Source organism: Empidonax traillii, unplaced genomic scaffold, assembly GCF_003031625.1.
Source record: "Empidonax traillii isolate 1590-97213 ecotype Southwest subspecies unplaced genomic scaffold, ASM303162v1 scaffold957:size654520, whole genome shotgun sequence".
NCBI lineage: Eukaryota > Metazoa > Chordata > Aves > Passeriformes > Tyrannidae > Empidonax > Empidonax traillii.
Window position 1 is genome coordinate 247,161 of NW_020956150.1, and position 11,588 is coordinate 258,748.

Here is an 11,588-nt window from a genome sequence, read left to right on the forward strand (position 1 = left end):
AACCTGGTACAATAAAGTGCCTCAATTGAAACAACTTTACAAAGACAGGAAAGATTTAAGGCAAACAAGGTATTAAATCAAAGGTGACAGGAGGCCATATACGAGAGCACCTGCCTGCAGTCCCCTTTGGTTTGCATCACTGTCATTGGGCATGTGGGGATGGACTCAGTGCACAGCCAGGCTGGTAGCTTCTCCTCCTGCAAACCAGCTCCTGCTTGAGTGGTAGAAAAGGCACTGGCATTGCAGGGCTTTAGATGCTGCTGCTAATTGAGTCCCTGCCCCTGCATCCCCCTCAGCTCCTGGAGCATCTCCCCTTGCTCCAGGGGCATCCTCCTCCTAACCTGGCCCTGGGTGTTTCGCAGCTCCAGAGCGCTGGACAGGGTTTGGGTTTATTTCAGACTCAGAAATGGCTTTGGAAATGCAAGTGAGAGCAGCACAAACTCCAGAGGCATTCTCTATCTCTGAGAGATCAAAACCAGAGCAAGCAGCTGCTTTGCACAAGGCTTTGGGAGTGAGCCATCCCTCCACGGTTCTGCTGCACTGGCAGCTCCAGCTGGTGACCACCTCCAGCTGATCTGGAAGAGGTTGTGTGTTCGGGGTGCTTTTGGTGTGGGAAGGACAGGTCAGCAAAGTGACCCCCCTCATGCTGCAAGAGTGAGTTCTCTTCTTCCCCCCGTGCTTTGCATCCTGCTCACATTTAGCTCAGGGCTGCTGAACCCCACGTGGGGAATGTAGCAGCTTCCCATAAAGACCCACGAGACGAGGTGTTGATGTCCTGAGGGTTCCTTACACCCAGCAGCAGCTGAGGCAGGGATTGAGCTGTCTGACACCTAATTAGAGGGAAAATTGCTGCTCTGCCAGGCTGTGCCAGGCTGGGGGCTGGTGAGGAAGCCCCATCTGCAGCCTCAGGCCTTTGCTCCTGCTCTCCCCCTGTCCCAGCAGAAACAAGGATCTCAGGGAGTAAGCAGATTATTGTTCCCTGAGCTGGGGAGTGGGTGTGTGCAAGGATGCCCCACCAATGCCAGGAACACAAGCCCTGCTGTCCCCGTCCTCCCACTCTGCAGAGCTGCGGCGCTGGAAGGAGTTGCTGGTGCTGACAAAACGCGTATCAAGGAAGTTATTTTGAGTCAGGCAGGATCGGGAGCTGTGCTGGGAGTGGGAATGCAAACAAACAGCCAGAACAGCAAATTGGTATTTTTTAATGAACCTGAAAAGGCTTTTTTTTTCTTTCCCCTCTCTCTCGCTCTCTCCTACTGCATAAATGAAATGCCCGTCCCCGCTCTGCGCTCTGCCAAGGTTCCCATTTTGCTGGCTGTTTCCAGGGTGCGGGATGTGGGGTTGGATTGCTTTGCAAATCAGTGAGTTGCTGTGTCTCTGCCCCTCTGGTTATTGCTGCAGTCAGGGTGGACTTGGCCACCCCATGGAGGACTGGCCAGGTTACAGTGCTCGGGGCAGAAGGGTGACAGCACCCGTTGCCCCTTCATTTCCAAACTGCGCTTCCTTTTCTCTCCACTCCCATCCCAAATGACCTCCTGGGGCTGCTTCCCACTGACCACAACCTCCTTTGCTCTTCCAGGCGAATAAGCTGAGAACCAAAACGCTGCGCAACACTTTGAACCCCACCTGGAACGAGACGCTCACCTACTACGGCATCACCGACGAGGACATGATCCGCAAGACCCTGCGGTAGGGCCCGGGGGGCGAGGGGGTGCTGAGCCCAGTGCTGGGGGGACATGGCCCTGCCCCACAGGAGAGTCCTGGCGCTGCTCACAGCAGAGCAGGGCAGAGTTCTCACCCACCAAAGCCAAAACCTGTGCGTGTGCCCTGCACATATCCATCACCCCCGCGGTGACCAGCACGTGATTTACAGGCAGCCTGGGCTGGAATAACCAGTGAGGGGCATGTTCCTGCTTTGTCATTAACTTCATAACTCACTGGCTGGCTCCTGCCTGCAGAGGTGATGGTGTTTGGGTTTAACCTCTTCGTGCCCAGCTCTCACGGGCACATGTTAAGGCTCTGTGGTCTTGTCTTGCTGAGAAAATCTCCCCAGGCGAGTTCTAGGGCCCTTTCGAGGCTGAGCTTTTTGGAAGAGAGCTGGAGGCATCTGTGAATTACTGTCAAACTAAACAAAGAGTATTTGTATTTATGCTATTTGTATTTATTCTACTCTATTGGTTTGGTTCAGTCTCTGTGTATTCCTGGAAGCATCTCCCAGGGGCTGGGAGAGGTTGTGTGGGGCTAGAAGTGGGCAGGGGTGGAGTGGTGGGATGGGGAGAGATTGGAAATGATGCTCTGCAGGGAGCAGACTCCTGTGAATGCAAAGATTTTTAAGTCTTGGCCTCTGTCCCACCTGGGTGAGGGCAGGGAATGATCCTGATCCTGATGACAGATCCTGCTCGGGGCGGTGGGGGGAGGATTCTGGGCAGCCTCAGCTGCTCCATCACTGCGCTGATCTGGGACTGCGCTGCAGGATTTGCTGGAAGATCTGCTGTCAAACAAAGGAGGATTTTGCATCCTGCTCCAAGGACTCAGGGCTTTGCCAGCTCCGTGGCTGGAATCCCACCCTCCTCATTTGCAGGTGCCCTGGGAGTTTGTGATTTTCCCCATGACAGGAGCTCAAAGCTGCCTTATAAAAGGTCCTGCTCAGAGGTGAACCGGGGCAGAGCCCACCTGTTGTCTGCAATGTGCATAGAGATGGGAAATTCAGCGCCATGGATTATTATTTCACTTGGAAAACATTAGTCATGCTGGAAGTGCTGCAGGCTGATGGGGCTGGAAAGCCTCTGGTTTGTTATTATTATTGGTGGGTATTTTTTCACTCCAGGCTTTGAAGTTTTCAGCCTCCTCAAGCGTGGAAATCAGTTTGTAGGGAGATGCCCGGCTGAGTTATTTGCTGGCAGGCAGCAGGGAGCAGGAGGGCTCAACCCCCACCTTTTCAGGGCCCTGGGAGCTGCTTCTCCCTGGGGAAGGGTCTGTGGTCACAGAATGGCTTGCACTGGAAGGCACTTTAAAGCTCATCTTGTTCCACCCCCCTGCCATGGGCAGGGACACCTCCCACTGTCCCAGGTTGCTCCAAGCCCCTTCCAACCTGGCCTTGGACACTTCCAGGGATGGGGCAGCCACAGCTCCTCTGCCCAACCTCTGCCAGGGCCTCCCCACCCTCCCAGGGAAGAATTTTTTCGTCAGGAAGAGCCAACTTCAAAGCGCTGAGGACGCTGGTTTTCCCTGTGCTAATCAGGCGAGGCTCCTGCCAGGCAGCTGGTGGTACTTGAAAGAGCATGAGTGATGCTCCCCTCGGTCTGGGCTGTGACCGTTCCCCGGGAGCCTCCCTGGTGCTGAGATCCAGGGAGGGGCAGGGAATGCGGATCGCAAAGTCTCTTTAATGTGAAAATAATGGGTGGAGATCAAAGCTGCCGCCAGCCTTTGCCTCCCCGCTGCCTACAGAGCTGGAAAAGCACCCAGAAATCTTTCCTGCCCACCTGGGCTTCTGGTGGGGACGTGTCCAGCGTGGATTGGTGGGGTGGTGCTGGAATGGGGCACTCTGCCAGAGCCTACAGCTCTCTTCAAGGGGATGAGTGGCATTTGCTGGAGCAGCTGGAATAGGGACATCCTGGAGAGCTGAGTGATGGGTCCCTTCTTTCCTGAGCCCCCTTGTCCAAACTGGTCAAGTGGCTTTGTAGTGACAGACCCCGAGAGCCACCAGGGTTCACCTCCCCAAGCAGGGCCACCCCCAGGGTGAAGGAGAGGTGAAGGCAGCCCAGCTGATTGCGCTGGCAAGCGGGATTTTGTTAATGAATCAACCCCCTCAAATAACACCAGATACTTTGGATTTCATGAAGCACAGCAGGTGGGAGGATCTCGAAAGGTCTCATCCATTCATTGAATTAAATATCCCTGAGTCTAGCCCAAGGCTTAACAGGGATGAAACCACCCACCAGCCTGGGAGAAAGGAGGTTCACCGCCATGTGAAAGGCGCTGGACTCCGAGTGCACAGATGGATGGGCTTGGGGGCAGGTTCCCTGGCAGCACTGAGAGGGAAAATCCCACCCCACAGTCCCCACTCCCATCTGGGCTCCAGGCATGACCGCGTGGCAGCACTTTGGAAGCTCTGACCGGTGGTGGGAAGCCAAGGTGCGTGTCAGGGGGAGGCAGAGAAACACTGCAGGGGAAATTGGAATAGGCAGAATACAATCGCCTACATTTAAATAATACATGTAATATGCAACAAATAAATTGTATCCATAATAAATACCAGAGCTGGCCAGATATTGGATACAATTATTCTTATCCAGATATATTGGCGAAGCGATGCATTATTCATATGATACTCAGCTAGCCCACGAATGCCAGGAATTCTTTGTTTAATCATGTGTTTGACAAACATCGTGACTCATTAAATATATTATTCAGAAAATAGTATTTGATCAGGTCTAATAGGCGTAGTGAAGACGCTTGGAGGTTTGGGGTCCTGAATCGCTTTGCTCTGGAAGTGCTGAATGGGGTTTGATCAGAACTGCAGGTGCCCTTGTAATTGTGTCTCACTTCTCTGTGGTTTCTGCTCTCACACTTCGAGGCATTTTGTGATGGAGCCCAGCACTGAATCCTCCTTTTGTTTTTCGGAGAGCTGGACAGTTCCCAGGTGCAGACTTTTGCTGTTTTCCCTCCTTGCCTGGTGTTGCCTGTCCTTACGCCAAGCCAGCATCACCTGCACTCCGCTCCTCATCGAGAGCCAAGTTGCTATAGGGACCATAAGGGATCTTGGGCACAGAGGATGCTCTGCTGCCTATTGTGTGCGTGTGTGCTGTGGAAAAGGGTCCTGGTTGACCCCCATTTCCCCTTTCCACACTGGGAAAGAGGCCAGAGGAATGTGTGTGAGAGCAGAAGCCGTGAGTCAGCGGAGCGGGGCTGCTGGAGCTGCGCGGTGAGTCAGGGCTGTAACCCAGGAGCCCGGGCTGAGTAGGAGGCAGAATAAGTTTAATGAGCAGTGATTGTTCATTTGCTGCTTAGTTTTCTTCCAAGGTGGTTTTCACAGCCCTTAACTTGAAGATCAGGGCCCCGCAGTGAAGATACCAAACCAAAGGCTGAGCTGGAGGGATTGGGATTCGTAGGGAGAGACGAGGGATGGGTGTTGCTCGACTTACAAGCTCGGGATGGCAGGTGAACGAGGCTGCTGGAGGCGTCCCGTGCTGTTTGTCATGGAGCTGATTTTCTAACCCAAGGCATAAAAATTCCATCACATCGATTTCTCGTAATAAAATTCAAGCTGGCGTAATTGCATTATGCCGTTTTCCAAAGGGAGGGCCGGGGCTGGAGCTGCCTGCTCATCTGACTCACTGCTCCTGCCTTCACTGATGGACCAGGGCACTGCCAGCCTGCCTGAGCTAAAAATACCATCCCAGTGGGGATAAACTGCAGCCAGACAGAGGGGTTGGGATTGGGGACTGAGTGAGGCACTGGGAGGGCTGGTATGAAACCCTGACTGAACCCCTCTGGGCACTGCACACAGATGTGATCCTGTGGGCAGTGAAACAAGGCTTGGTGGGGCTCTGTGGCCTCTCCCAGTGTGATTCTGGTGGGGCTCTGTGGCCTCTCCCAGTGTGACTCTGGAGATGCTCTCCCTGCCACCACCACGGAAGTTTTCCATGTGTTTCCTTCCTGGTTTTCTGCCCGTCCTGGATGTGCCTGGGGCTTCACAGCAAGCAGGATCTTGTTGTGCTTCTGGGGTGTACTTAGACCTTGTCAGGACAAGATCTTGCTACTCACATTTTTTAGGAGGGAAAACCATCCCAAATCCCGTTTCCCTGAGTTCCTGGGAGCCAGCACCACTCTGTGATTGCTGGGTGTACAAACATTCCCTGGGCTGTCAGCTCCCTGTGAGGCCATGTCCCCTCCTGTCCCTCCCCGTTCCCTTCTGTCCCCTTCTCTCCAGACCAACCTTCCCATCCCTGCCCTCCCCTTCCCTCCCCAGCTTTGCCCAGACGGACACACACCCGGCAAGTGTCATCTCCGGAGCTGCTGCTCCTGCTCCTGTGTCAGTTTTGTTCTTTAAAAGAAAAGCAAGAGGAGGAAGGGAAACTGGGAATATTGTGCCTGCATTTGAGATCCTCTTTGAGGGTTTTATTATTGCAGTGGGGGGTTTTATTCGTGGGTATCTATAGTAACACTGCATCCAGCTATGGTTTTCTGGAGAGCAGCATTCCCTGTCTTCCCACTTCCATTTTTTTTTTTTTCCAAACCCCTTTGCTCTGCTGCTCCCTAATCTTTGTGCCATGCCACTGAGACATCCCATGGCTTCCTTGCTTCCTTGTTATTCACTTGTGAGCATGAAGGTGGTCAAACTATCTGTAGATAAGCCGCTAAACTATCCACAGGTAAACCATCCATGGACAAACCATCCATGCATAAACAATCCACAGATAAGCCATGTATAGATAACTCATCCATGGAAATGCCATCCAGATGCTGAGCAGGCTGGAGGTGTGGTGTGCAGTAAGTTACTCTCAGGTGGGATCACAGCACACTATTTCTCTTTAATTACTTTTTCCCCCTCCCCATGTTGTCCCTGGAGGCAGAGGGAAATGGACATCAGCAGGAGTGGGTGAAAGAGAAGAAAAGCACGTAGAGAAAGGATGAGAAGATACTGTAGGAATATTTTTTTAAAAAGGAGAAAGCAGAGAATGTAAGGGAAGGGAAATGCCTTTCCTTTATGGGCAGGGAGCCCAGCCGCTCCCTGCGTGGCTCCAATGAGGATGCAGGATGCTGGATGCTCCATTTGGAGGGGGATGGGATGGCTTTCCCTGTCACCATGTCCAGACAGCACTGCTGGGGAACAGCTGGTCCCTCAAGGCAGCCACCACCCTCCTGGCCTCTCTGGGATTTCAGGAGCAGGGAGCAGAGGCTCCCTGCAAGCACTAACTTTGCTCTTCTATCGTCTCTCCTGACGCCCAGAGTGGGCTGGGAAGCAGCAGAGAAATGACTCATTAGCTGCCAGCTCAGGGAAAGGCATTTATAGCTTTCTCATGGAAAAGAGCCTTTTGGCTCAGCTCCACCGTCACTGCCCTCCGCTGCCGTCACGGGGATGCATCCCGGGACCCCGCTGGGGCTGGGAGAGCTGCTCCTGGCTCAGGTGTGATGCTTTCCACCCGCTGGGGCTGTAAATCCTTCATGGGCTTGTCTGCATGGTGGGAGGGGAGGTGGCAGATCCACTCTGTGCCCCAGACTGGCAGCCAGGGTCACCCCAAGAGCTGCCACGCTCTGAGCGGTGCCCGAGCCCCTCGGGTGGGAGGGAGGGAGCTCTGTGGGAGCGACACTTCTCCCGGTGGCACAGTCTGAGGGTGGTTTTGAGGAGGAGCCTCCACGGCCAGGCAAAATGCAGCTGGGCTGGTGGCAGCTCAGTAGTTTTACTTTAGTCACCAGTGACTTTGATGTTTTATGGAAGAGCCACTGGGATGTTTGAGGTTGGTTTTCCAGCAGTGCCTGGGCTGGGACCCGTGTTAGATACCGACTCTCACCAGGAGCTGCCCTGGGCAGGCTGTGGCAGCACTTGAATGCCCTCCAGCTGCCTGAGGAGGAGATGCCCAGTCAATGAGCTGGGAAAGAGTGACCTCGCCCCCACTCTGGGGTGACCTGCAGTACAATGGGGCAGCCTTTCCCCTCTCCCCAGCGTCCCTGCTCACCCCGTGCCTGTTGCAGGATCTCGGTCTGTGACGAGGACAAGTTCCGCCACAACGAGTTCATTGGGGAGACGCGGATCCCGCTGAAGAAACTGAAGCCCAACCAGACCAAAAACTTCAACATCTGCCTGGAGAAGCAGCTGCCGGTGAGTGGGAGGTTCGAAGCCACGTCCCCACCGTGGGACCATGGATGTAGCAGCAGCTTGCACGTGGGACTGTGGGAGCACCCCTTGTGCTGGGGACGGGGGGCGTCCGGCCGCGGAACAGCTCCCGGACCGGCTGCATTCCCTCCTGCAGATAGATAAAACAGAGGACAAGTCTCTGGAGGAGCGTGGCCGGATCCTCATCTCCCTCAAGTACAGCTCCCAGAAGCAGGCGCTCCTGGTGGGCATCATCCGCTGCGCCCACCTGGCTGCCATGGATGCCAACGGCTACTCCGACCCCTACGTCAAAACGTGAGTCCTGCCCCGCGCCAGGTGAGGCACGGCCACGAGCTGTGCTGTCCCCTCCCGCCTCTCCCTGCAGTGGAAATTAATTGATCTCATTAGGAGATGCAAATGAGGGCGCCACGGCAGCAGCCTGCGTTTGCCCGGAGCGTTGCTGTTCCCTTGGCAATTATTTTGCAGAGCTGCCAGGTGAGGCGGGCGCAGGAGCTGCCTGGTGGTGTGTGGCTGTGCCCAGCCTGTGCCATCAGGGGCATCCATCCCTGCTGGTGGCTGTGGCGCTCACTGCCAGGAGCAGCTCTGCCCTGAGAGAGGGTCTGAGGCAGGGATGTGGCCCTGGGGACAGAGTCGGTGGCCCAAAGCAGGCGGGTACGGTCGGGTTTTGCTGATGGGTTAGGGCACAGGCATCTCCCCATTCCAGCCCCAGGGGATGGGCAGGTAATCACCCCCTTCCCCAGGTCCCAAGGGAGAGGAGATTCCCAGCCCAGCTCAGAGCCCAGCTCCTGGCCACCACCCTGCACTTGGGAAAAGCTCTAATTACAACGTGCGTGTAATTAGGTCAGACAGCACTTTAATGGCAACCCGGGGCTCCCGCTGCTCCAGGGCCCTGTTAACAGAGCTGAGGGCACATTTACAGGTCCCGCTGACACTTCCCAATGTAAATGACTGGGAGCACCTTCCTTTTGAAAGCACCAGCGATATTAAGTGCAGTCACTCAAATGACTGCAATGAGCTGCTGACTCAGCCTAACCCAGGTGATTCAGGTGTCACCCAGGGGCTTTCCAGAGATGCTGAGGAAGGTGAAGGCCTCAGCCAGGCTGGTGTAAAGCTCCTGATTGCTGCAGCTCCTGTTTTTTTTGAGGGGGATGGTATTTTTCACATTCACTCTGCAAAGAAGGGGTGACCATGGCATGGAAGGACCAGCAATCTTCTCTGTGCCCATCCCACATCCCTGTTCCCACAGCACTCACCCAAACTCTAATAGTGTCTAATAGGGACTCTATTTAAGGCAGAACTACTGGGATAAACCACGCCTGGGAGCCCAGTAATGGAATTAATCAGCAGGACACTTTGACCTTCCTATTTAATCGTTCTTTAAGGGTGGAGGTGTTTGTATAGAAATGCCCTCTTGCTTTTTTAAATGCCCACGAGCAACACAATTCCCATTGTTGTACCCAGCTGGTTTTGGGTGCCATTCACAGGAGACTGAATCTGCAGGGCTGGAATTAGAGCAGATAGAGAAGTGATGCTTCTCAGTACAAGCCCTAATTTTTTAATTATGAGCAAGATCTGGAAAGTGTAACAAGGAGGCAGAATTGATACTTAAAGGCGCAGCACCAGCACAAAATGATGATGGTTTGACTCTGGTCTGGCCCAGATTTCAGGTGCCCTCTCTGCTTGATGACACTTTAATCTTGTTTGCTCTCCAGCCCTGCTGCTGTGCTGCAGAATATCCACAGGGAACAGTGGTGCCTGAAGCTGCAGTTGCCACTCCTGCTCTCTTTTCCACACCGTATGTTCTTCCTGTCTCCTGGAGAGACTCTGGATGAGCAGACCAGCAGCAGAGTCCCAAGTCTGGACTGGGACTGGGGCGGGGAGTGATTGGTTTTGGGAGCTGGGAGCGTGTGTGCAGTGCCAGTGTCCCCTAGGGACTGGAGATGGGATAATCAGTGCTCCCTGCAACCAGCAACTTGCTTGTGCTAAGGTCGGCAAATGCTGCCTCCTCCCAGGCATTCCCAACGTTTCAGCAGGGGAAAGAGAGCCACAGGTTCATGGGACCCAGTTGCCCATCTCATCCTGCCTCCACTGGGATCTGGTCCCACCAGGTGCCCTCGTCAGCACCCAAGTGTGATGTGGCTGCCTTGGTCTCATTGCAGATACTTGAAACCAGATGAGGACAAGAAATCAAAGCACAAGACGGCAGTGAAGAAGAAAACACTGAACCCCGAGTTCAACGAGGTGGGTTTAGGATGGTTATGGTTCTCAAAGAGGGGCTGTTCTCGGTCCTCAGACTTAAGAGATAGAAGCAACACCTTAGTCACTGTGTGGGGGATCGGGGTTGGGTTCCTTGTGGGTGGCAAAGGGCAGCAGCCCGAGGAGGAGGATGGGCAGCCCCAGCTCCTGTTTCATCCTGCGCTGTCTCCGCTCCCCCCCAGGAGTTTTGCTATGAGATAAAGCACGGCGACCTGGCAAAAAAGACCTTGGAAATCACCGTGTGGGACTATGATATCGGGAAATCAAACGATTTCATAGGTGAGTGGGGCACCCCAGAAGGTATCTTTTTTATTTCGCTTCACTGTCTGTGCCTCTTATTTTTTCATCTGCTGCTCTTCTGCACTTCTCCATCCCCACATGCATTCTTGCTGGGTTTTGGTTCTGCTTTTATCCCTGTCCTGTACCTGAGCCTCCTCTTCCACGTGGACAATCCCCCATGCAAGGAGCACCTGAGCAGGCAGAAGATGCATCTCCCTCACCTTTTCTGTTTTCAGATCTTTTCCTCTGAACAGAAAAACAGGTTTAACAGTGAGGTTTCTTTTATCTCTATTGGGTATCTGGGCTTGTTGTGATTTTGCTCCTGGTCACTGTGATTTATCACTAACAAGTGCCCGGTATCTCTGACAGCTGCTGCAACTGCAGTGAGCCCTTGGCACAGGAACAAGCTGCTTGGGACAGGGCCCAGCTCCCAGCCACGAGGGGGGCGGGGAAGGGCTACAGTTGCCTTTGTGTCACATCAGGTCGTGGCATCGGATGCTGCGAGGATGATGCGTGCCCTGGCTCCATCCTGCATCCTCCAGCATCCTCTGGGCATCCCCTGCATCCCTCACAGAGCTGATGCTCCCGCCTCACCTCTCCCCGTCTCTGTCTCTCTCCCAAGGCGGAGTGGTGTTAGGAATTAATGCCAAAGGCGAGCGGCTGAAGCACTGGTTCGACTGCCTGAAGAACAAGGACAAGAAGATCGAGCGCTGGCACACGCTAACGAACGAGCTGCCGGGCGCCGTCCTCAGCGACTGAGCTCCGACGGGGCCGCTCCCGGGCGGCCACGGCTCCGCCACGGCCTTTGGACTCCTCTCCTTTACGGCTTTGGATACGGGGGGATCGCGGCACCGGGGGCGGCCGGCAGAGCGGGACACCCCACGGCCCGGCCTGGCTGCAAGGGAAACCCTTCCCGGGGGAGATGGCAGCGGCGCTTGGCTCCGCTCAGCCCGTCCCGGCTCCCAAGGCTCGTCCGAAACGCCGCTCGGCACCCTGACACGCTCACAGCCCCCGCCCACGAGCATGCACGTGCACACACACACACACACACACGTGTGCACACACACGTGGCCACCTCACGCCTGCATGCTCTGCAGTCTGGCTCCTTCTCCCAATCCCGGCTGTACCGAGTTACCTTCTCGCTGCCTTGCAGTTCAGTGGCAAAAATGAATGCGTCCGTCTGCGTCCGTGTGTCCGGCGTCGGCAAAAGGCGTCACTA

At 54.7% G+C, this 11,588-nt stretch overlaps 1 protein-coding gene across 1 annotated transcript in view; it reads left to right on the forward strand.

The window, feature by feature from the left end:
* DOC2B (double C2 domain beta) overlaps nucleotides 1–11,320 on the forward strand; it is a 29,878-nt gene extending 18,558 nt beyond the window's left edge. The window contains exons 4-9 of the mRNA XM_027903325.1: nucleotides 1,577–1,686; nucleotides 7,693–7,819; nucleotides 7,971–8,128; nucleotides 9,994–10,075; nucleotides 10,273–10,369; nucleotides 10,992–11,320. Coding sequence (XP_027759126.1) covers nucleotides 1,577–1,686; nucleotides 7,693–7,819; nucleotides 7,971–8,128; nucleotides 9,994–10,075; nucleotides 10,273–10,369; nucleotides 10,992–11,128 — 711 coding nt within the window. The 3' untranslated portion in view covers nucleotides 11,129–11,320. The remainder of the gene's footprint in view (nucleotides 1–1,576; nucleotides 1,687–7,692; nucleotides 7,820–7,970; nucleotides 8,129–9,993; nucleotides 10,076–10,272; nucleotides 10,370–10,991) is intronic.
* Nucleotides 11,321–11,588: the final 268 nt, after the last annotated feature.